The sequence below is a fragment of the Venturia canescens genome, chromosome 1, assembly GCF_019457755.1.
Source record: "Venturia canescens isolate UGA chromosome 1, ASM1945775v1, whole genome shotgun sequence".
NCBI classification, from domain to species: domain Eukaryota; kingdom Metazoa; phylum Arthropoda; class Insecta; order Hymenoptera; family Ichneumonidae; genus Venturia; species Venturia canescens.
In genome coordinates this window covers 2676758-2698510 of record NC_057421.1, presented here as the reverse complement: position 1 = coordinate 2698510, position 21753 = coordinate 2676758, and the positions used below count along the sequence as shown (strand labels likewise).

The 21753-nt window shown below is 36.7% G+C and overlaps 3 protein-coding genes across 5 annotated transcripts; 1 reads left to right on the top strand and 2 right to left on the bottom strand.

Moving 5' to 3' along the window:
- Window positions 1-327: 327 nt before the first annotated feature.
- LOC122410476 (ubiquitin carboxyl-terminal hydrolase 36) lies at window positions 328-14488 on the bottom strand. 2 transcript variants are annotated; one of them, XM_043418638.1, is made up of 8 exons: window positions 13397-14488; window positions 13115-13211; window positions 7503-8046; window positions 7037-7144; window positions 6646-6872; window positions 4973-6402; window positions 4396-4535; window positions 328-3502 (listed from the first exon to the last, which is right to left on the bottom strand). In XM_043418638.1, exons 3-8 carry the CDS (start codon window positions 7999-8001, stop codon window positions 3144-3146), a joined length of 2763 nt encoding a protein of 920 aa, XP_043274573.1. In that variant the 5' UTR covers window positions 8002-8046; window positions 13115-13211; window positions 13397-14488; the 3' UTR covers window positions 328-3143. The 2 variants fall into 2 exon arrangements, with proteins under 2 accessions (XP_043274573.1, XP_043274582.1); XM_043418647.1 differs by lacking the exons at window positions 13115-13211; window positions 13397-14488 and adding an exon at window positions 9388-9636.
- STUB1 (STIP1 homology and U-box containing protein 1) lies at window positions 10858-15097 on the top strand. The gene is made up of 5 exons (XM_043418738.1): window positions 10858-11226; window positions 11307-11540; window positions 12203-12401; window positions 12671-13086; window positions 14484-15097. Exons 2-5 carry the CDS (start codon window positions 11424-11426, stop codon window positions 14724-14726), a joined length of 975 nt encoding a protein of 324 aa, XP_043274673.1. The 5' UTR covers window positions 10858-11226; window positions 11307-11423; the 3' UTR covers window positions 14727-15097.
- PGAP1 (GPI inositol-deacylase) lies at window positions 15065-21517 on the bottom strand. Of its 2 annotated transcripts, XM_043418619.1 has the most exons (11): window positions 21184-21517; window positions 20803-20970; window positions 20576-20729; window positions 19836-19946; window positions 19656-19759; window positions 18663-19118; window positions 18066-18322; window positions 17155-17694; window positions 16408-16797; window positions 15735-16193; window positions 15065-15487 (listed from the first exon to the last, which is right to left on the bottom strand). In XM_043418619.1, exons 2-11 carry the CDS (start codon window positions 20956-20958, stop codon window positions 15166-15168), a joined length of 2949 nt encoding a protein of 982 aa, XP_043274554.1. In that variant the 5' UTR covers window positions 20959-20970; window positions 21184-21517; the 3' UTR covers window positions 15065-15165. The 2 variants fall into 2 exon arrangements, with proteins under 2 accessions (XP_043274554.1, XP_043274564.1); XM_043418629.1 differs by lacking the exons at window positions 20803-20970; window positions 21184-21517 and having other exon boundaries at window positions 19836-19942; window positions 20576-20705.
- Window positions 21518-21753: the final 236 nt, after the last annotated feature.

The window sequence follows — 21753 nt, the reverse complement described above, 5'->3', positions numbered from 1 at the left end:
TCGAAATTTTCAGGTTTGAGAAAACAGTGAATAATTGACAAATTGTTATTTTTAACCATCATCACTTTTTTCACTCGCATTTTTTCTTTTACTTTTTATTATTTTAACGGCCAGCCATCGGTTGTTAATAATCGTATAATGTACATATATAAATGTCCTTCCGTTAACTCATGAGACTCATGACAATCGAAGAAGTTAAGATTTCATTTTCATTCTACAGCTGAGAAATCGTGGGTGTAGTTTGTATTTGAAATCATCTCTTCTTCCATTGGTCTGCTTTTTCGTATCGACGATTCCAGTTCTATAACTACAGTCACCAACAATAAATAATCAGAGTCATCAACTTTTATTTTCATGTCCATAAAAATCCGTTAAAAACGAAGAAAAAAAACAAGATTTATCATACATTTCTTAATAATTTGCAGAGGAAATAATAATGACTCGGTGTTCTTATCGTGACATTTCCACCGAGTATTTTTCATTCAATAATTTATTATGCAGTAGTAAGCATTTTCAGCTTTATTTCATTTTGAACCTAGAATTTTCAAAGAATGGATATCAACCATTACTCTCTGTATTGTAGTAACGAAAAAAAGTAGCATGTTTCGAGAAATACAATTCTGAACTCTGGGTGCTCGGTTTTTTTATGTCCTTTACATCCCTAATCAATGATCGATACATATAACTTTTTGGCTAGTTATTTATTCGTAGTATATGTATAATAACGAGGTATTATTAGCCACACACGCGTCGGGCATGGCAAACTCATAAGTCGCGCGATCATTGTTTGATTCGCGTTAAAAAACTGAGATTGTAAAATCAATCTCAAATTTTCATATTTCAATATTTCATTAATCATGCTACGTGGCTCTGGAATAGCGAACTGTCATAATGACGAGAATAAACGCTCAAGAAATCATATGAGTTTTTCCATGAGCCACATTTTCATATATATCTATATATTTTTATATATATATTTTTTACTCATTGTCTCTCGAACTTACGCGAACTTAAAAAAAAGTCTCTTAACTCTATTCATCGTAAATCACTGTAATTTATTCGCGGTACATTGCTCTTCTTTTATTTCCATTCAGACTATTGTTCTATTTGTGAATTTATCATTTCTGTACTTTTCAAAACTTCTTTTTTCTTCTCGTCTAAATCACTTTATTTTATTTTTCTCATCAGCGCCATTAAATTATGGATGATTACAGGGGGAGGGGCACGACTCACGAATTTTTTATATTTACAACGGTCTCTGTTCGGGATTTTCATTTTTCAAAATTTATGACCTCGTTGAATAATAAAATAAAGGAGATTGAAATGAAGAAACGTGATTGAACGGAAATTTGTTGCGGTAAATGACCGAAAAAAAATTATTCCTCGAAAAGTTTTAACTCGGGTTTCATTGTTGTCTAGGCAATTGAAGTATTAAAAAAAAACAGCGTTTTCATTGTTCATTTCATTTTTTTCTCAATTCATGCGTACTATTGTTTTGGCTTGTATAATCATGTTTACAGAGGACGGATTGCGTTTGCGTTTCTGAAAATGAAAAAGCGCAAACGATCTTGGAATAAAAAATTGCCAGGAACTTCGTGTTTTTGAGTCTTTATTTGCTATCAGTTTGAAAGTTTTGCTTTTGTTTTTAGTTTTCTGTAAAACTTCAATACTCCGATGTCGAACGTGTAAGAAAGGCTTTGAAAAGATCACGTTTGGTTCTTTCTTCATCGCAAACATGATTTTCTCATTCGAAAATCATTTTTTCGTCATTCTCCTTTTCTAATGATGATTGTACGCAATTCATTAAATATTGCATTATTTAATTAACATTTCATTACGAATTAATTAATAATCAACGTTCAATTAAGTATCAGCAATTAATCGTCCATTGATTAATAATTGTTTATTAAATAATATTCATTAATACCTAACCCATCCATTCGGTTGACAGATAGGTATCGATAATTTTTTTATAACTTTTGACTAAGACATTAAATATTGAACCAACAATGAACGTGCAGAAAAAAATATGCCGGTAGATAAATTTGTTGAATTGCAAAATGATGGAAATGATTAAAACCTTTGAACTCGATAAAATTCATGAAAACTTGAAATTCGAATGATCGATGGATATAATATTCAAAATTATTCAGTTGTTGGATCAAAGAATGTTAATGAAATTGTTGAAAAAGAATATTGAAAAATGGTTAACGAGAGTCGCGAATGTGAAAACTACAGAGTAAAGCTATAGCTGTACACGACCCGGTTTGAATCAAAAACGGTTTTTTCAAATCAATTTCGATCATTTATGACTACAGGACAAAATATGAAACGATAACTGTATCAGTTAACCTACTCAACGTATATTTCTCAGACAAACCTATCGAAAGTGATTTTGGAAAATTAGTCTTTGATTCAACCGAGCCCCCTTGACAGTCGCAGTGACCTCGAACGGTAGTATTAAAATTACACATTTGAGACAATTCGTGTTTTCGTTAGTTTGGTGTTGAATGCCCTGGTATGATTTCTTTTCAAATTATCAAATGATTTTTGTCTCGATTTCTATTAATCTTTAGCAGAATTCTCATTAGACTCGACTGAGAAACAATGGAAGCTTCGCGCGATTTGGAGATAACCGTAGGCTCGTTCCGCATCTTTATACAAATGGAAGCGAACTCTAACACTCTTGATCTCGCTTCGAACGTTCGTGATTGATTTAAGTTTTTTTTTTCTTTCATTTTGGCATAACTCGCACGAAACTGCACCATGATATTCCAAGCCGTTGAAACCCAAAGTGCAGCTCTCATAAAATTTTTTCGAAATGCCGAGATCTTCGAATTTGACGCAATAATTATCTGTTCAAAAAATTTCCGTCGAATTTCCAACGAGAGTTTTACTAAATTGAACATCAAATTTGGAAATTTAATCGTTCATTGATCGCGATAAACGATCGTGAAATTCGGAAGTTCGTGGACGTCCCGGATCGACCAAACCGGAAGTGTCCGAGCGATATTCGCACGTTAATATAAAGAAAGCAACAAAAAGAATCAACGCACGATTCACTTTTTGCACTTTGTTCTTTCACGATGAAATGTTCGGTCCGAATCATATCCGCTTTTGAGACTTAAACGATCGTTCGTTTTCTATCTGCGCTGCCAATAATCGCGCGAATGATTGTAATGTCTGTGCTTTTGTTGAGGCTTGTAACTTCCTACATTGTAACGCGAACGATTGCCACCTCCACTTGAGGTGTCGTAAAATCGTCGCTGTCGATGAAAACAGCCGCCCGACGATCTGTTCCATGTTTTGCTGTTATGGTATTCTTGGAATGGATTGTAACCGGGATTTGAACGTTCGGTTTCATAACCACGGGTTTTTATTTTCTTTATCCTTCCCCGATCTATTTCATCCTCATCAGGATCTAAGTGTCGCTTGCGGCCCTCTCGCCTCTCGTTGTCAACCTCTCGCCCTAGATGAGATCGGTTTCCATTCCAGTTCGGGACTGTTGGACATAAAGATACAAAATATTCCACGTTATTTTTCATTCACGTACAACGAATGTTTCTCGTTTTTAATTTGCCTTTTTTCTTTTAATGTAGAGCAGAAAAAATGGTCCGGGGTCGAATTGTATTGAAAAGTTTGTAACCAAAATTAGAACATGGAAGTTTGATTTCGTGGTTGGAAACGTCAAGACGGGACGTAGGAGGGAGGAGAATTCGAAACATTGATTGAACGTTTTTGTTTAACATAAATTTGAGAGAAAACCTCACAATTCGGAATAATTCCACGAAAAATCCGATCTGCTTGCCGTATAATTGAACTTCACGAGGAGTTCAGATATTATTAGAATGGAAAAAAAAATTATTTGGTCTTCGACTATAAACAATGAATGACATGTTTTCAATTTTCATTTTTTACTTTCAATGCAATCAATCTATAAACGATGTACGAAATCTGTGTAAAGTGAAATTCAAGTTGTTTGGTCAAAAAATACGATAGAAAAATTCGAAGATGACTAGACTCGCAGAAATTTAATTAGAAACTAAGATTTTTACTTTCTTATTGTTTATATTCTAAGGGACTCTGTTGTGAGCGGCAACCGAGTTTTCCCAGGTTGATTTTTTTCTCTTGCACTCGTCGTAATACAAAATTTAGTAATTTTTCGAGATTTTTCGGAACTGATTATTTTTCTCGTTGTTTGATGTTCTTTTTCGCTACAAGCTTGACACTTTATCGTTGTTAAACGTTTTTGTGGTATTTTCGTTAACGACGCGTCCAAAACAACGCCTCTCGTAATCCGATTTTCATATTTTGAGGTATTTGAGGATCTTGTGGAAGGCTTCTCGTTGGTGTTGGTCAATCTCGGAGGATTCAACATTTTTTTTCTATACTGACCCGATGAGGTGCCGTAACCACGGTTTGACATCTTCAGCAAATGCGATACCGTCTCCGAACGATTGGTTCCATTGAAATTTCGTGGCGCTGCTGCACTCATCGTTTGGGCATTTGTATTCGAATTCAATGATTTACCCTCCCTGTAAAAATTAATAAAAAATATTGTTACGAAATAATCATACGAGTTTGTATTAATGTGACGCGTTGATAAGTGTTTTTTCGTTCGTTATGCAATAACAAATAGAAGTATTGGTGACTTTTGATACTTTTTTAAATGAATTTGCCAATTGTCCGAACAATGGTTTCCAGCAAAGAAAAATGAAGTTTCAATACCAAACTTTGCATTCCGAAATTCATTCAATAAATTATAACAAAGTATGGTTTCGTTAATTCAAAAACTTTCACGAAAACTTGTATCTACGACGAGAAATTGGGATCCTGACTTTTCATCAAAACACTCTTAGTTTCTTATATCAAGAATTGAATGGAAAGCGATGGAGTAAATGAAATTAGCTAAAGGATGATCAATAAATAAAAATCGCAATGCAACAAAAGATGAGACAAAATATGAACGTACTTGTTGTCAGTTACGGACCATCCGTTCGGCGTAGAACCAGAAGTTGGCGATGGTGCGTCCTTCGAGACTTGCCATCCATTTATACTGCTAGCAGCTGCTTTAGTAAAGATTCTATCATCGCTTGCAATGCATGTTTTGACTCTAATAGGATGTAATTTGTCTTTGCCATTGGCCTCGCCGTTCCTGCCATTGGTTTCGATTTTTCCATTTTGATGCTTCGTCAAATTGTTTGTAACACCATTATCAGTATTACTAGCAGTGGTAGCAGTTGTTGTCGACGTGGTAGTCGTGGTGATCGTTAAAGGAGTTGTCGCGGATATTGTTGCTGAGGTGATTGAGCCGTTTTGCGTCTTCGAATTGACCGCAGTCTGTCCGGAATGTTTCAAGTTTCCAGAATTTGACGTCAAGCCGTTCTTCGAATTTTTCGAGGAACTTTCCTTCGAACTTATCAAAAGTTTTGAAGTCTCTTTGATAGGATTGATCTTTGACAAAGTGTTAGTTCCATTGCCAGTACAATGTTTCATCACCGTGGAATTCTGTGATTCCGGACTCTTTAACGTTGTGGCAAAATTAGCTGTGGTGTCGTCGTCGTCGCTGGAGCCATCATAGGGAACGAGACTAGAAGCGTTGTTCAACACTTTGTCATTTTTAATGTGCATAACCAACCGTGGTTGCGACTTTTCCAAATGTCTCGAAGGCAATTGAGGTCCGATGAATTTCGTACTTTTATTCGGTGAATTGACGTTCGCATTGCTGGTTTTGGAGATCGCCATGACTCCCGAGTCCGAACTTTCAACCAATTTTTTCGTCAAACCGTTTGTAACCTCACACGAATTCGATGGTATTACCGATGATATTGATTTCAATGGCGATTTTGCGATGATACCGTTTGTTGCGATCGTCTTCGTTATCGCTCCATTCAATTTGCTTGATTGAGACGCAAAGTTCGCGTTTTGCGATGTAGATTCCATTTCAAACATCATTATGTAAGCGTTCGTGTTCAAAACGTTACCGAGGTTTATTGAACGAACGCAAGAATCGTCGAAAGAATAATATTGCCCCGTTGAGACTTGAGCAACTGCGGTATAATGGCCACAATTCACCGAAGGACCCATGTGTGTTACCATCGACATTAATTTATAGTTTAAATGTCTCGCTGGCTCACCAGGCTCTCTTCGCAAATACGGTCCCATGTCGACCGTCTGCTTAAATCCTATGTGTCTCGATATTTTGCCACCCAGCACACTGAACCGTTTCAACTGTACGCATAAAACTTTTGGCGGCCTTTCGAGACTAAATTGCTTTGTTGCTGGTACACGACGCTTGCAAGCCTCGCACTTGTAATCATTGTTGTCTAACTCCTCGCGACTGAAGTAGGACTGCAACGCCTCGTCCAACGTGGAAGCTTTCCTAATGTCCACGAGAAGATCCTGTAAAATTTGAAACGTTTTATCAACAATTTTTATTGCAAGCTCAACTCAACATTCCTCAGGTTTTGTTGAAAACATTCTCCAGCTGACAGAAAATTGCGCAATCAAGAATCTACGAAACTTTGAGAATTAATGAGTTCATAAAAAAACTAATGTGTTCTGGAATTAACATGGTTGGTAATGAACCGAAAGTTAAGGATAATTTCAAATAATATAATTTCGAGTTAATGTTTTGAGGCTTGCCTGAAAATGTTGAAAAGTCGTTGAAACATGACGACACTGGAGACATTTGACTTCAGTGCGTATGTAGCCCCCAAAGATTTGATTGACCGGAGTCGTTTCCTTCGAGTAACTGTCAAGTTTCGTTGCTCTGTGACGAGCAAGATAAGCTCGCTCCATGCCCTCCAGTAGATACCGCAGAAATTCATGAGCATCTTCCTGTTGCCCTGGCACCATAGTTCTACATATGACTGCAAGTGAATCGACAAATTTCGATCTTTTAATATTCATAAGAAACATCAGCCTTTGCTAGATTAGCATATATCAAACAACATGAAATAATTAATGAATCATAATCAATTTTCTTTTAATCAAAAGACATTCCTGCATGATAAATTAGCGTTATTCCACTTACGTTTGAGTTTGTTACATATGTAGAATGGTTTTATCGCACTACCCGACTTTTCGTGGCTGAATTGAAGAGTCTTGGCAACCGCACACGTAAGGCACTCCCCTCCGCCATCTACAGAAAATAATATTTTCTCAACTTAACAATTATTTCCGCAATTGTTAGAAAATATGCATAACGATATTTGATGAATCGTATGGAAATTTAATTTTCTCTAAGTGAAATAAATTCATTCTCAAATGAGACAATTATGAAAAACTACAAAGTTGTTTCTAGTAGCGCCATAAATTTCTTGTAAATCAATACTAATTTGATAAAAATTGAATGAAATTGTTTATTACATATGAAAGAATTTTTTGTAGTATCTGTGCAAAGTGAACTTCTATCGCATTCGAATTCGTTCGTTATTTAACGAGTATAAATAACTTGAAACAAAGAATAATGAATTAACAGAAAGGAGAAAAATTTTTACCATTCTGTTCGCATTTAGAGGTATGATGCGAGTCAGAAAGTAGCCAATTAACCAAAGCTGGTACATGAAACAAAGCTTGGAGAGTACTGTTGAGGTAACAAGTGTTGCCAACGTTGTACATGCCAGCTCCGACAGGAAATGTGCCTTTCCAACCGAGATTAATTTTATCGGCAGGATAAAGAGTAACGATTGGTTCCGGTAAGCTGGGACCCATTTCTTTGAGCAATTTCTTTTTCTGGGTTAAGCCTTTGGAGCTCTCTGTTTGTTCCAGGGAGTTCGGCAAGCTCAACACGATGTACTTTGCTTTGAGATGATCCAGCACTGTTGAACGATATCCATCTGTCTCTTCATAAGGTATTTCGGTTTGTAAAATCCTTGTTGCACTACAGGTCAAACTTGCTGATAAATCATCCGATGACAAGATTGATTTACTGTGTCCTGTTTCCAACGAGTGACGAATTGCCGATGCGATTGGATCGCATACACTAACGGCAGGCATCCCTGAACTTATTTTTTTTACCACTGCTCTAAATTGCTGCAAATTCTGTGATAAAAAAATATTGTTGATGTAGAATATTCAATTATTTTGTTCAATTGCTTTGAAGACTTCAATGCTATTCAATCACTAGTAAAAAAATTAATTGAAACAGAATTCTCCACCCTTAATTCGACACTATAACAAAAACAAAAGTGAACTCAGTATCTTTTTTCAAAAAACATTAATAAACTATAATTTTCATTTTGTTTACATGGTTGTGATAAATGATTATAGTTTAAAATTGTGTATCATAGCCAATTTACAATGAAAAATAAATCAATTTTTTTTAATCCATTTTGTTGGTCCGACAAGTTTGATGGAGGTTTTAAATGTTTCACTCAAATACAAGAACTAAAACTAAACTAACTAAAACGTGATAGGGAAATTGTTGAGAAATAAATTCAACATCAGTAAAAACTTCACATCAAACAATTTGAATGAACAAATTTTAAAAAAGTAATTGGAAATAATAAAAATATTCCTGCTCATATAAATTAATAACGAATGGGAACTGTTTTTTTCAGTAGTAACTTATTCCTGTATGCAAGTTACAAAAAAAAAAAAGAAATTTTAATTTTTAAACAACCTAGAATGAAGCACGAAAAAAGAATAAAAATATGGAGTAGAGTTGAAAAGAATGAATTCTGGAGTACAACTCAAACAAAGTTTCCCTCGTAAAACGAAACACGAGGATTGATAGTTTCGATTGCTTCAATATGCAAGTTGAATTCTATCGCGAAAATTACAGACGAGAATAGTCAACACCAAAAATCAATCGGAAGCACATGAAAAATAATCGTACATTTCATCCAACTGAATATATGGAGACATGAAAATTTCGATGCAATGTACTACGGCGGGGACATGTGGTAAAAACTCCGAGACACGAGGCACACGCATCAGTAGCACTCATACAGATATGCACACAGCAAGCACACATACACGGACACAGGTAACACGCACGCAATACGCACTGATCGCGGCAAAATAAAACATTGTTTACTGCATTAGAGTTTTTTTGATGCATCATATTATCTTTTGATCTTCACAACTCAGAGCGAAGGAGGGAAAAATATGACTGAGGTGCTTTTCTTGTTTGCAATCTTGATCGGGAGTATGTCGCGCGCGGACTGCACACAACTTTGCGTAAGCATGCACACTGACCAAAGATCGGAAAATTGATCCACAAAATCGTAAATTCAAGGAAACTGAACGAAAGGGCGAGAACTGCTACCATGGGAATTGAAACTAGAACGTGGCAGGAACTCTTGCTTTACGAACAATCCACACACAATCTTAAAAGCGGGAAGAGATTTGTTATCGGTATGGATATGAGACTCGACTCACCTCTCACAACATTCGGCGCATAACAAACTTCGTTTTTTCCCACACGGTCCCGAAATTATATTCCAATCTTTTCAAAGATACTAATTCATCCAATGATTGACATTTTACTAATGTAAAGTCAACGTTTTACACCGAACTCTGGAGGGTTCTTTTTTATTTCGTACACGGAAACGAGGTTCCCCCCCCTTGCACTACCACGCCACCGACAGCTACCGCTTTCTTTATAGTGACGGCGGCCATTTGGAATTCTGCTATCCGGCAATCCGGCCGGTAGCGCCGCTGACCGCTGCTTCACCGACCAATTATAACCCATTATAACCTTCCTGAGCTAGGGCTAGGCAGCAGGATGGATTCATCGTCGAGAGTCCAGAGTTGTGAAGTTAGCTTTGATTTGTCGCTTTTCTGCCATTTAAAAAATATATATTTTTCGTTGTTTATAATGGATTCTGTTTAATTGACAAACAGGAAGAGCACAAACTCCAATGGTGCGATTACGTATAATCAGTTTTGATGTCGACTCAATTCGCGTGTTTTATCTCTCGTTATTATAATGTATCGCATTCTAAAGCAACATTTGAAAATTATCGAATTTTCATCCATCACGTCGATCTATTCTGACGATTTTTTATTCGTTTTCTCCAAGCTATTTTATGAAACTTCTTCGTTCAGTTGTATAATAAATATGTAACATCAAAAAATTCAATGTTTTCATCCCGGTAAATAGAACATTAAGGTGCTGTCACTTGTTCAGTCGGTAAAAATCCTGTTGCACGGTTTATTCCGAGAAGCTTGATATTTGAAAGAAAATATGAGTTACAAGCTATTCTTATTTTATCAGAGAACAAGGTGTAACCTTTATTTTTCTCAAAAAATCAAGGTTGTCCGAGTAAACCGTGCAACCATTTTGCAGTTATCTCTCTCGCACTCGCGCAAGTGATCAGTCGGTATTCGCATTCACGGTTGCGATGTACCGACTGATCCATCCTCTTAAAACGCAACTGATGGTAACAAATCCATCCTTCATTTTTCAAAAAAAGAATTCTACATTGGTTTATTATCCTTGCATAATTTGAGAAACGAACGGAACGCACGGTACGACGAAGAACAATAGTTTTATCGACAATAATCATGCAGCTATATAATACAATTGGAATTGAAAATTTGACTTTTTCTACGAAATTAGAACAATGAAAAGAACGACTGTATCCCCTCCCTCCGCCGGCCGCGTCACTGCATCACTGCGTGCATGTTCTGTACGATTTGAAGTAACTTTCAACCCCCTGCGTGTATTTGGCCGCGAGCTTTACACACACAGAGACGAGAAATCTCAAATTGCATGTGTGTGTGCAATAAATATACCGAGCTACCGAGAACCCGAAAAGAGCCAATAACAAATGTCCATTTCTATGAACGAAGCGTGCGTGTGGCGACGCCTATGGCGTGCGACGTAAGCCATAGCCATGTTGTGTGAATTATTTTCACGTGAGCACGTCAATACACGCTCAAGTTTCTATCGCATTTATTTTTATTATTATATGAGTAGGCAGATTGCAGAGGCTTGAAGAATTGCTGATAAAGCGTTGAACTCTGTTTCGGCAGGAAATCACCAATGCTCTAGTAAAACTGTGCTGTCACGACTGTCATACGGTGCAAGACGACGAAGTAGAACAAGCTCCAGAAAAGCGAAAAAGGGGACAAGAGATCATTGATGATCAGACGTAAAAACAGAATGATTAAAATAAAAAAGATAAGTCCTTGAATAATCTCGATGTCATTGTCAGTTCAACGTTCGAGATGGTGCGTAATTTATTAATCGACGCACGAACGACAAAAATAATCGTGAGTAATCCGTACCCGATCGAATCTCGTTTTGGTAATAGAGAGAATTTTAAAAAATTCCTTTCTCGCATGTATTAAAGGGTGATCAAGTTCGAACGACCTCAAGAATTGGCAAGTTCTGGTGATAAGAAAAAGTGACAGATGCAGTGACCAAAGGAGCACTTAGCTCCTTGGAATCGCTTGCAGTATTCATTAAAATGAGTAAAATGTATTCAACTGCCAATCTTTCTGACAAGGAACTCAAGGAACAGGGTAATCGCCTGTTCAGTTTGCATAAGTACGAAGATGCTGCTAACTGCTATACTAAAGCAATCGTGAGTATTCTAACATACACACTCAAGAATTACAAATATTGATATTTGTCCATCTAAATATAATAAAATTGTTCCCTTCCAAAGCTTTATCCAAATTGATTTGCAATTTTTCCATATATAATAAAAATGACTTTGAAAGTACCCAGGAAAAGTATTTGAGCATTTCATCAAATAATTCATGTGGAAATAAAGAAGTTTTTTCTCTTCTGACCAAAAATCTCAACTACAAAAAGCAGTGTGTGCACTATTGAACTTTTGAGGTATTGATCGTTGTCATTACATTTGTGTCGTGATTAGAGGTTCATGCGAATAAAGCTCGGTTACTCTGTGCACAGCTTCCAGTAGCTTATACAGATGACGGCTAGCTTGGCTCTTGACAAATATCACTGGGAAATTGTTAAAAGCTTGTGTAGCAGTGCTGACTGATTTACAAAAAGGCTACAATAGTTTTTCTATCTAAAATTGAAATATCAGTCGATATTCGTTTAACCAACCTTTGGAATTGCTCAAAATAGTGTTTGTTTTATATAATTTTTTCCATTATAGATTTTTAATAGATTTTTTAAACCTGCCCATTACACAAATCTGTAATTGTGCGATATTCTACAATTTTCTTAGCAATGGATTATAAACAATGAATAATGATGGAAAAATTGTTCCAGATTAAAAATCCCAATCAGGCGCTTTACTTCACAAACAGAGCACTCTGTCATCTGAAACTCAAAAAATGGGAATCTTCATGCCAAGATTGCAGGCGTGCTCTGGACATGGATCCTTGCTTAGTGAAAGGACACTTTTTTTTGGGTTTAGCTCTATTGGAATTGGAGCTGTACGACGAAGCCATAAAGCACCTCCAACGCGGTAAATACTAGTGCCAGAACTATATTATATACTCCACCACTTGTCAGCTATGAACACTAAATTCTTATTTGCCCATGCTAAAAAAAACCTGAAAAAAATGTTCAATACTTTTTTTTTTTTTTTACAAAAATAAAGAAAATTTTCTTTTATTTTCATTCGAGATTGAGAATAGAATGAAGATCAGAATAATGGATACACAAATTTCTTTATAGTAACTTGGAATAAATAAATTTCCTGGATTGAAAAACTAAACGACAATATTCTTGCAGCGGTGGATTTGGCAAAGGAGCAGAAACTGAATTGCGGTGACGATATGACGAGCATGTTAAGACAAGCACGTAAACGTCGTTTTCAGTTGCGTGAAGAACAAAGAGTTGCACAAGACATCGAACTACAATCATATCTAAATCAACTAATTATCGAAGACGCAGACCGACGTTTGTTATTACTGAAGGAAGGTGAAGCTGCGGCTGCGACAGCCATCACTTCCCCAGCTCTTCCGGGAGGAGACAAAAGTGACAACGTCGAGAATGAAACCGCGGATAATTCACAAGAGGAAAAGCGATCACCAACTGAAAAAAATTTAACCAAACCTCTGTTGGACAGGGAGGAAATCGAGGAGAGAAAAGAGACGTGTTTGGCTCGTCTGAACGATCTTTTTGCTAAAGTCGACGAGAGACGACGTGTAAGTTTTATAGACTTTAAAGACTTACCTTTGCAGTATTATCCTGGAATTTTTCAACTCTGACAGGCTTACTACCCTCAAACGGAACTACAGTTCTCAGCAACGGTTGTATTTATTTTCAATTCCTGTGAAAATGAATATTTCCTAATTACACTTTTGTCTCCAGTTTCATTATTGCTAAACCGCTATCACTTTAGATTATTTCATGTTTGTAAAAGTCCTTTCGTTTAAACTGAAAAAGTTTTCTCTTCTCCTTTGTAACCTCCCTCCAGGTCCCCTTAAATTCTGGGTATAAAGTTGAAGTACGTACGTTTTCTTCGGCTTCGTCACAGAAAAATGTTTTTAAAAAATCCAAAAGTTTTGAGGCTTTAGCACAGTTTATATAATTTAGAACCAGAACCGCAATCCTTGGTTCCCTGAACAACGGTGAATGTTGAATTAATAGTGTTTTTTTTTTCACAGAACGTTGTTCACAAAATCACAAAACGCGTGAGGGATATCGCGGATATTATTTTTTCTGAAAAATATCTGAAATTCAATTACGCGCAAAAGATCACCCAGTGGAAATTTACAGATTTCGTAATTAGTTTATTTCTGGAATTATTCTCTGAACTACTTGTCTTTTGTTTCAACGATTTCTATTGTAAAAGATATCTTTTCTGAAAATGAACCAATCGCATGCATGTGTGATACCCCACTTTGTCCTTGCGATTTGAAAAGGCGCACGTGCCGAAAGGCGTATGTAAATTTTTTTATAAACTATTATGTCGATCGTTAAAAAACGTTAGTCTTTTGAATTTATTTTTGGAACACTTGAATGACGTAGATCATTTGAATCGTGAATAACATAAAATTGATAAAAATCCTACGTTTTGTATCACGTGACATGGTGAGAAAAAAAAATCAAAACTTTTTTTCTTACAATATTTCAAGTTTCAAGTTAACTCCGGTATTTTATCTCTGGAAAAAAATTGGGCTGGAGGTGTGTACGCGAAGGGTTAATTTGAAAAATTAGGAAAACAATCAATAAGAATTCACTCGAAACTGTTACCAAGTAAAAAGCTGTGAATATGAAACGTTATGCAAATTCGTGGATTATTTTCAAATATATTCTTGTTAAGTCAGGAAAGTTTTTCAGTAAAAAAGGGGGAGAAAAAAGCATCACAGATGCTACAAAATTGAGATGAAACTACGCTAGCGATACCAAAGTACATTTGAAAAATTTAAGCAAATTGGTAAATTGATAGAAACTCTCGCATCGCTGAAAGTGAGTCGGGAAATAGTATTGAACTACATTTGCCATCCCATGTAATAACGAATCAGGATTGGTTTGTACCAACACTCAAAAAACATTTGAATTTTGTTCCATGGTCATGAATAACGATGGACATGAATAGAAGAGAGAAGTACCGGATTATCTGTGCGGCAAAATCAGCTTCGAGATCCTTCAAGAACCCGTTATCACACCGAGTGGAATAACGTACGAGCGAAAAGACATCGAGGAGCATTTGCAGAGGGTCGGGCACTTCGATCCGGTAACTCGGGTGCGTTTGACACAGGATCAACTGATACCGAATTTGGCGATGAAAGAAGTAGTCGATTCGTTTCTCCAGGAGAACGAGTGGGCGTTGGATTATTGATGAATTTTCAATATCTTATATTGGTGATACACGATATATACAATTTGAAAGACTGGTCAATTGGTGTACGCGATAGATGCGAAGTTGCTAAAAAATTTGTGACGACAAATCGCGTTTTAACGTCCGTAAATATCAAAGGAAGGGGAGTTCACGAGTCAAAATGAGATTTATTAACCGTACTACGGTAATGAACGACGATTAATGGAGCATGAGAAAAAGAGGAATGCAAAGAGTCCAGAAATCACGTGCCAGAAATTCGACCAGAATCTCAGACTACGGCTCGAACGAAAAGCGTTGTATGTACATTACATCATTTTTAATTCTTCGTAACTCGCTAATGAAACGTAAAATAATTTATTTTAAAAACTGTGTACAGTCTTGTATGTTTTTTTTTACGCGTCAACCATTTCAATTATTTCCTTCATTCCTTTTTGACGTATCAATTCTCGATCGCTCGATCATTTTCCTGGTTTTCAATCTTCGATCCCCCGGGAAGTAGTGATAAAAGAGCGAGACAAGTGACAGCGAATGCCACCAGAGGTGGCACCGTCCATTGATAATAAGCTGAATTTTCGAGCGCCGTTGTAAATGCTATGAACCAGGCTAACAAACGTAATATATTGGCACACAATAATCTACGATTACTCATTCGAGGAGATTCGTCAATTGGTATTTCTACCAGCCCCAGAGATCCCCAGCATGTGAGAACGAGCCAGCTAACCATCATCGTTGGATCCTCCGTCGTTAATCTCGTTTCGTATCTGTTGAAAGTAGGAAAACAGTTGAGTAAATACACGGTAAATGGTGCTAGCGTTTGACGTTTTCGACCCGGTTGTCTTGCCACGGTCTATAGAAAAAAAATCCACTCTCAGGCCACTGTAAAAACTCATGATTTCCGTGAAATTTCTGTCGAAATCACGCATCTTGCATAGAGGAATCGTATTGTTTTTCTATTTTCCGAGTTTTTTTTTATTGAAAACTTTGACGAGACAACTGTCTTAATATCACCTGAAATTTTTGGCCCACACAAGAGCTGAAGGCGTTGCGGGAATAGCTGCGAAGCTCCATGTAACAAATAAGAGTAGATGGTTAAGGAGAATTCCTCTGGAAATTTTGCTTGGCTCTGGAGCGAGGACTGGAAGCGGTTTCTCGAAGTTTATTTCATTAACAGTTTCAGTGGTTGATGAATCCGTCGTGGTGCCTCGACGTTTTCGTTTTCGTTTCCCCCGGCCGAATCGTGGAATAAAATGACGCAATGAGGCCATGAACAATTCCTCCAAATACTCTTCCCACATTTTTGTAAGTTTAAAAAAGTAAAGAGGCACTGAAAGGAGAATTGCAATCGCGCCACAGGTCGCTGATGTCAGCGATATTAAAATAAAAGTCGTCAGAATCGGCAACCGATTAAATCCGTCGAGGAGCCACTCGAACCACAAACTAGGCAAAGACACGATCCGAGCTAAAAACCTGCAACACGTATTTAGGAGCAATATTAGTCAAAATAAAAGCACACATCAAAAAAAATTGAAGAAAATTAAAATGTTGTACAAAACATCAAAAAAGCGAAAAACGTCATTTTTTGCTCAGTCAATCCAAAAGTGTATACGAAAATTATCAACGTTTTTGTCGCGAGTAAAATTATTTTATGAAAGTACGAAACGAGCTCAAAATTTGTGCCAACCTTGCGGTAATGTTGTGAGTAACTGTGCCGGAAAATATGATAAGAAAACAAGCTGTAACTGCGACAACGTGAAGTAGACCCAGAGCGACGAATGTCTCAAACAAAAAATCAAGGCTCCCAGCACCCACGATGAAAATACCAACGCTTATTGCCATCGAACTAGGAGAATTATCGAGTCTCATTGATATTCCGAGGAGACAGAGCGATATAATAATCGGATAAATGGTGGACCATCGATCGCGAACGGAACAAGCGACTCTGTCAACTATTCCTGCCCTCCGAATCGTTATCTTGTACGAGTATTCAGCTCCGAGACTGATTCTGAGCGTCGTGTTCTCGTTTTTCCTCGTTAGGTACATGATGAGACGTTTCTTTGTGAAACTTCCGTCACTGCTCAAAACGGGAGAAAAAGATGTAGTAAAACAACAGTTTATTATTTTCATATGACGTCACTAGCATTTTAAACAGACCGATTTCCATTTTGTGCCAAAATTTAGTACGGGAAATCTAAATTCATCAAGCTCGTGTTTGGTACTAAAAGTTGCGACGTCACCTATCGAAAAACGGATACTAATATTGACGATTCTACGCAGTTTGTGACAACCGTGTTACCAATTCTAATGAATTTTGTTTTTCATATTAGAAAAATAAGAACGTTTGGTACAAATTATTCGCTAGGTCTAAAAGTTATTGACATGGAAATCCGACTGTTTGGAAAGACGTTCAATTCGGACAATTGAAAATTACTTTTTACGATCCGCGACTAACGTCCGAACTTGACTAGTGCTCGAGAATTCATGCCTGATGTTCGAGGCCTCGATTAGTTCGAGTATTGCCTGAGGAGCTTCACTCTCGTTTTCCGAACGAGATGAACGTCCATTTGAAACGTTTTCGTCAAGCAAAGATTCGATTTCAATGGCCAGAGCATCCTCGATGCCTGCTAACACGACGTTGTATCTAAGACTACCTCGCAATGTTGTCACACTACCGTGTGGGTTGGGAGACAATATTCTGCCAATAGGAAGTAAACTAAAAAGTCCAGTTGCACCGGCAACCAATTTGTCTTCGGTCCGAAACGTTCGGTCGCCTCGTCTGTACAAATCGACGTGTATCTTGACAGGATTCCCTTTTCTGTTGCGCAATTCCTCCACCGGTATTCTCACAACCACGTGACTCACTTTCCATCTTCGCAAATAGTCCAATGAAATATCAGCGCTTTTTCGAGACCGACGCTGTACCGGATCTGGAGATAAACTCGTGAGGTTTGTCAGGTTCCAGCCCCACTCGCTAGAATTAGAAGTTAGATAACGGTTCAGTTCGAATAGGTGGAACGTGAAAAAGAATTTTTGTGGCTTCATTATTGGATTTTCAGTGATGTTTTTATTTTCAAAAAATGTTATTTCAAATTTAAGTAATTTTGCTCCGAATCAAAACATAAATGAGGTTTTCGTGGACGAATAAAATTGAGGTTTCTTCAAAACTTTGATCACGATTTCGCCTCCGAGTTTGCTCTACGTTTTTTCTTAACGATCATAGAAATACACAATCAAAGTGACAAACTTAATAAGTGAAAAAATATATTTTGTAATTGACATTAGGAAAGATTCTAATCTCTACAAACAAAGATAAGATGTTCATGATTCTTGGACGGTTCTTACCAAACTCTGGAATTGCCTTCGATCGCGTGTGCTGAACACGCAAACAGCCAATTTCGTGATTCCAGATTAATCGTATCAATGCTGATGGTATCATATGGCAAAGCAGCGTCGCCTACACGAATCATCACGTACGTCGTTTTATCCGTCTTACCATCATGACTCCAAGTATAACGGTTTCTGATATTTTCCGTCCATATGCCCCCGCCTTCAAATTTCATCTGGTTTTCATACGGATGCGTTTTCTTCCCCAAAATACGCTACAGAATTAAAATAAAGGAAGGTATGATTTCCAATGTAATGGATAAGTTGGAAAAGTTTTACACGAGTAATTCCAACAGAAAATTCGTCATGAAATAACGTATGCAGCTGTTCGACGAAAGAATAAAACAAAAAACAATTTCAAATCTATTTTTGGAAGCAAATAAGTATCGAAATTTGGAAAGTCGGTAATTTTGGCAAAATTCTTGTAAGTGAATTCGTTCAAGTTCAAATCATGATGAATACGAAATCGTCTGAGAATTGTGCGAAGTGCGAAAATTGATTTCCAACTGTCCGTCAACGTCTGTTTGAAGGATTATTAAATCTTCGTAAACTCACGCTCGTTAAGTGGTAGGAAAGGGCACGAATTTTCACATTCGTGTCCGAAGTTATTTTTGGCGGACGAGCATTGACGTCAACGCAGTCAAATAAGGCTCTGACGATAGTCAGCACGAGTTGCTTGCACCAAAGTATACAAAGGTGATCAGTTGATGCCCAAACACTTGGTATACCGCTGGATACGACGTTCAGATCGGCGGAGGGTTCAATAGTTTGAGATGTACTGACGAGAATATCCCTTCGACCGCCGCCGATAGAAACGAGACTTGTGCCTATTTCTTTGAACTCGCGATTCTTCGAACTTTGCAATTCCTCGTAATATCGAGCGATTGTCCTGTCAGGCAAAAATATTGGTCTATGTGGCGAAGCCAGCGTTATCAGGAGACTCGCAACGGATTCATTTTCCGAGCTGTTGTTAGATCGTTGCAATAAAGATGCTCTAGCTACAATGCCTCCCTGAATAAAAACAAAAGAGAAATAAAACTTCAATCCCAGCACGGTGTCAAGTTCGTAACATAGCCGTAACATCCTTGTAGGAAATTTTTTAAAATTGAGTAATTTTTTCAGGAAAAGATCATGTGAAAACTTGAAATTTTTGAGTGTTTGTGAGTTCAATTTTGAAATATTTCTCATTGAGGATTTAGGCATAAGTTTTCAGGCATCTTTGAGGTGCATTCGGAACAAACATATGATAAAATTTTCCAGATAAGCTCCGACCGAAATTGACACGAAGATATATTTCAAAGTGTTTTAAAAAATTAGTCAATGTATTTTTGGCACTTAGAAATTTGAATTTTTGTAGGAGAAAAAATAACAATTTGGGTGCTTGAACTTTTTAAAATTGTGTGTGTTTTTGAATAGTATTTTTTTCCATTTAGAACAATCGATTTCTTTGAATTTAAACCAGCGCAATTACTTCACTGCACTCGAGACTTGAATGGACAAGATTGGAAGAAACATAAACAAGATTGGAAGAAACATAAACATTTTTACCATAGAATGCCCGATTAGCACAATTTTATCCACGTTTCCTTTGTATAAGCTGAGAACTCTGTCGATACAGAGTGAAACGTAAGTCGTCTGATCTTCTAGTACACCTTAAAAAACATAGAAATATTTCTATTTATATATCTTATTCAAAGAAAAAAATTGGCCTGCATGCTGTATTCTCACCTCCATAAAGAGCAGAATAATCCTTGCTCAAAGAAATTGTGAAGTAATCAAAATGGAACGGAGTACGATCCTTGATAGCCTTTCTCAAACTTACAGAGGCAAGAGATCTGACTAAAGCATTTGAAAAGTTGTTAATACAAGTCATTGAAGTCCGTGAAAAGTTTCCAAAAATTTGTAAAAGTTATGAGTACTGAAATCTAAATTGACAATTCACAGATTCAGACTCTATAACTCAATTAAACTCATTTTTTGAATAAAGTACATGTGAGGGAGGATTGACACAATTTTTGTTGACGATGAAAAAATCTTTTTTGTTTTCAATGTTTTGACAATTTTCCAAAATAGAATTAAGATCCAAAATCATGGCAATGGGACAAAATTTTTTATTTTGTATTGTCCAATCCTTTGCTGTGTAAAAACATCAAAACTGTTACAGAACAAAATTTTTAAATAGGAAGATAAATAAATATTTGCAGTTTCAATATATTGAAAAATTTCCAATGATAAGTGAATATAAAACCATGATATTCTGTCAAAAAAAAATTGAAAGTCACACAGCACACGATGAATTAAAGAATAATTAAAAAAGCAAATAAAAAATCAAACCCATGGACAAACATTTTCTCACAAATGAAAAAAATGAAGTAACTGATGAAAAAATCATTGCTAAATTAGTTATTTTAAATCAGAAGAATCGGTCATTGCCTCATTCTATTTTTCAGTGAAATATTTGAGCTAACCTTGTTCATGAGATCCAGCATTGCCTGGAACGAACAGCACTGGTATTCCCCAGAATTTCATTCTTCTGTGTTTCTCTGTGACGTAACCTTCCCCATAAGCATATAAACTGAATCTGGGATAACGTTCCTCGATTTCTTCTTTAAGGGCGATTTTCTTTGGTCATAGAAGATGAAATATTTATAAAAATATGACAGAATCTCATAAAATAAGCAGAAAAGGAACTTACAACATATTGTGGATACTCAAATATATACGTCATCTCGCATGTGTTTTCTTCCAAATTCGTGAGGTATTTAGCTGCTCCAAGGATATACAATCCAAGTACAAGGAGAGAAAACAACACCGAGGTGGTATAAACCGTTGCGATTCCCAGCCCAGCCATAACGTCTTTTTTCTGTCATATATTATTTAGTCAGAAAACATTTTGTGTTGTAAGGTATGCAGCATCATTTTTCCACAATTCTTATAAATGCGACGAATTCTTGGTTAGTTTATATTAAACATGTTATTGTTGTTTTTTTATCATTTAGAGTAACGGAAATTACACTGTATTACTGTATGATCCTTTTTTTAATATTTCTACAGTCAGCAATTTATTCTTACGTACAATTAACTTTCATTATTGTCAAGGAATTTAATATTGTTGACAAACGGACAAAAATACATCTCAATCTCTGGAACCCTCCATGCACGGCGCGTACTCGCAGCAAACTGATCTCTCCCTGACGCATGTCAGAGAGTCGGAGATCTCATGTCAGTTTTACACGTTCGATCAATTCTATTTTTTCTACCCAATAAGATATGAAGAACGTGAAATATTAGATCGAGTTATCGCCGTTGAGACGACTATTTCTTGGATTCGTTTTATAGCGGTTTGGATAAAGTTTTGTGAAAGACCTCCGATTCCTGATGATCCTTATTTGTATTTGCGTTTCACTGGCTTCACATACTTGCACGTGATGGCGCTAGTTGTAACCCTCTCCCTCTCTCATTTTTCTCTTTGTTGCTGAAATTTCGCCGATCAGCTGTTTCGAAATTAGAAATGAACCACGGTTTTACATTTGCAACAAACCCAAATTTTGGTGATGGAGGTAACGGGCTCTTATGCCCGTTTTCTCCAACATCAATCTGAGTTTAAACTCGGTTCATCCTATCTCGAAACTATATGAAAAAATTG

Excerpts from the sequence above, each read along its gene's own strand:
- LOC122410476 (XM_043418638.1), bottom strand. The coding sequence starts at position 8,001 with ATGCCTGCCGTTAGTGTATGCGATCCAATCGCATCGGCAATTCGTCAC. Across the intron at positions 6,403-6,645 it reads CGACTTTTCAACATTTTCAG|GATCTTCTCGTGGACATTAG; the intron begins GCAAGCCTCAAA and ends CAAATTTTACAG. Across the intron at positions 4,536-4,972 it reads TGGTCCGTAACTGACAACAA|GGAGGGTAAATCATTGAATT; the intron begins GTACGTTCATAT and ends TAATTTTTACAG.
- STUB1 (XM_043418738.1), top strand. The coding sequence starts at position 11,424 with ATGAGTAAAATGTATTCAACTGCCAATCTTTCTGACAAGGAACTCAAG. Across the intron at positions 11,541-12,202 it reads ACTGCTATACTAAAGCAATC|ATTAAAAATCCCAATCAGGC; the intron begins GTGAGTATTCTA and ends AAATTGTTCCAG. Across the intron at positions 13,087-14,483 it reads AAGTCGACGAGAGACGACGT|AAGAGAGAAGTACCGGATTA; the intron begins GTAAGTTTTATA and ends GGACATGAATAG.
- PGAP1 (XM_043418619.1), bottom strand. The coding sequence starts at position 20,958 with ATGGCTGGGCTGGGAATCGCAACGGTTTATACCACCTCGGTGTTGTTT. Across the intron at positions 19,947-20,575 it reads TGCTGGATCTCATGAACAAG|TCAGATCTCTTGCCTCTGTA; the intron begins GTTAGCTCAAAT and ends CAAATGCTTTAG. Across the intron at positions 17,695-18,065 it reads GAAGGCAATTCCAGAGTTTG|CGAGTGGGGCTGGAACCTGA; the intron begins GTAAGAACCGTC and ends TTCTAATTCTAG.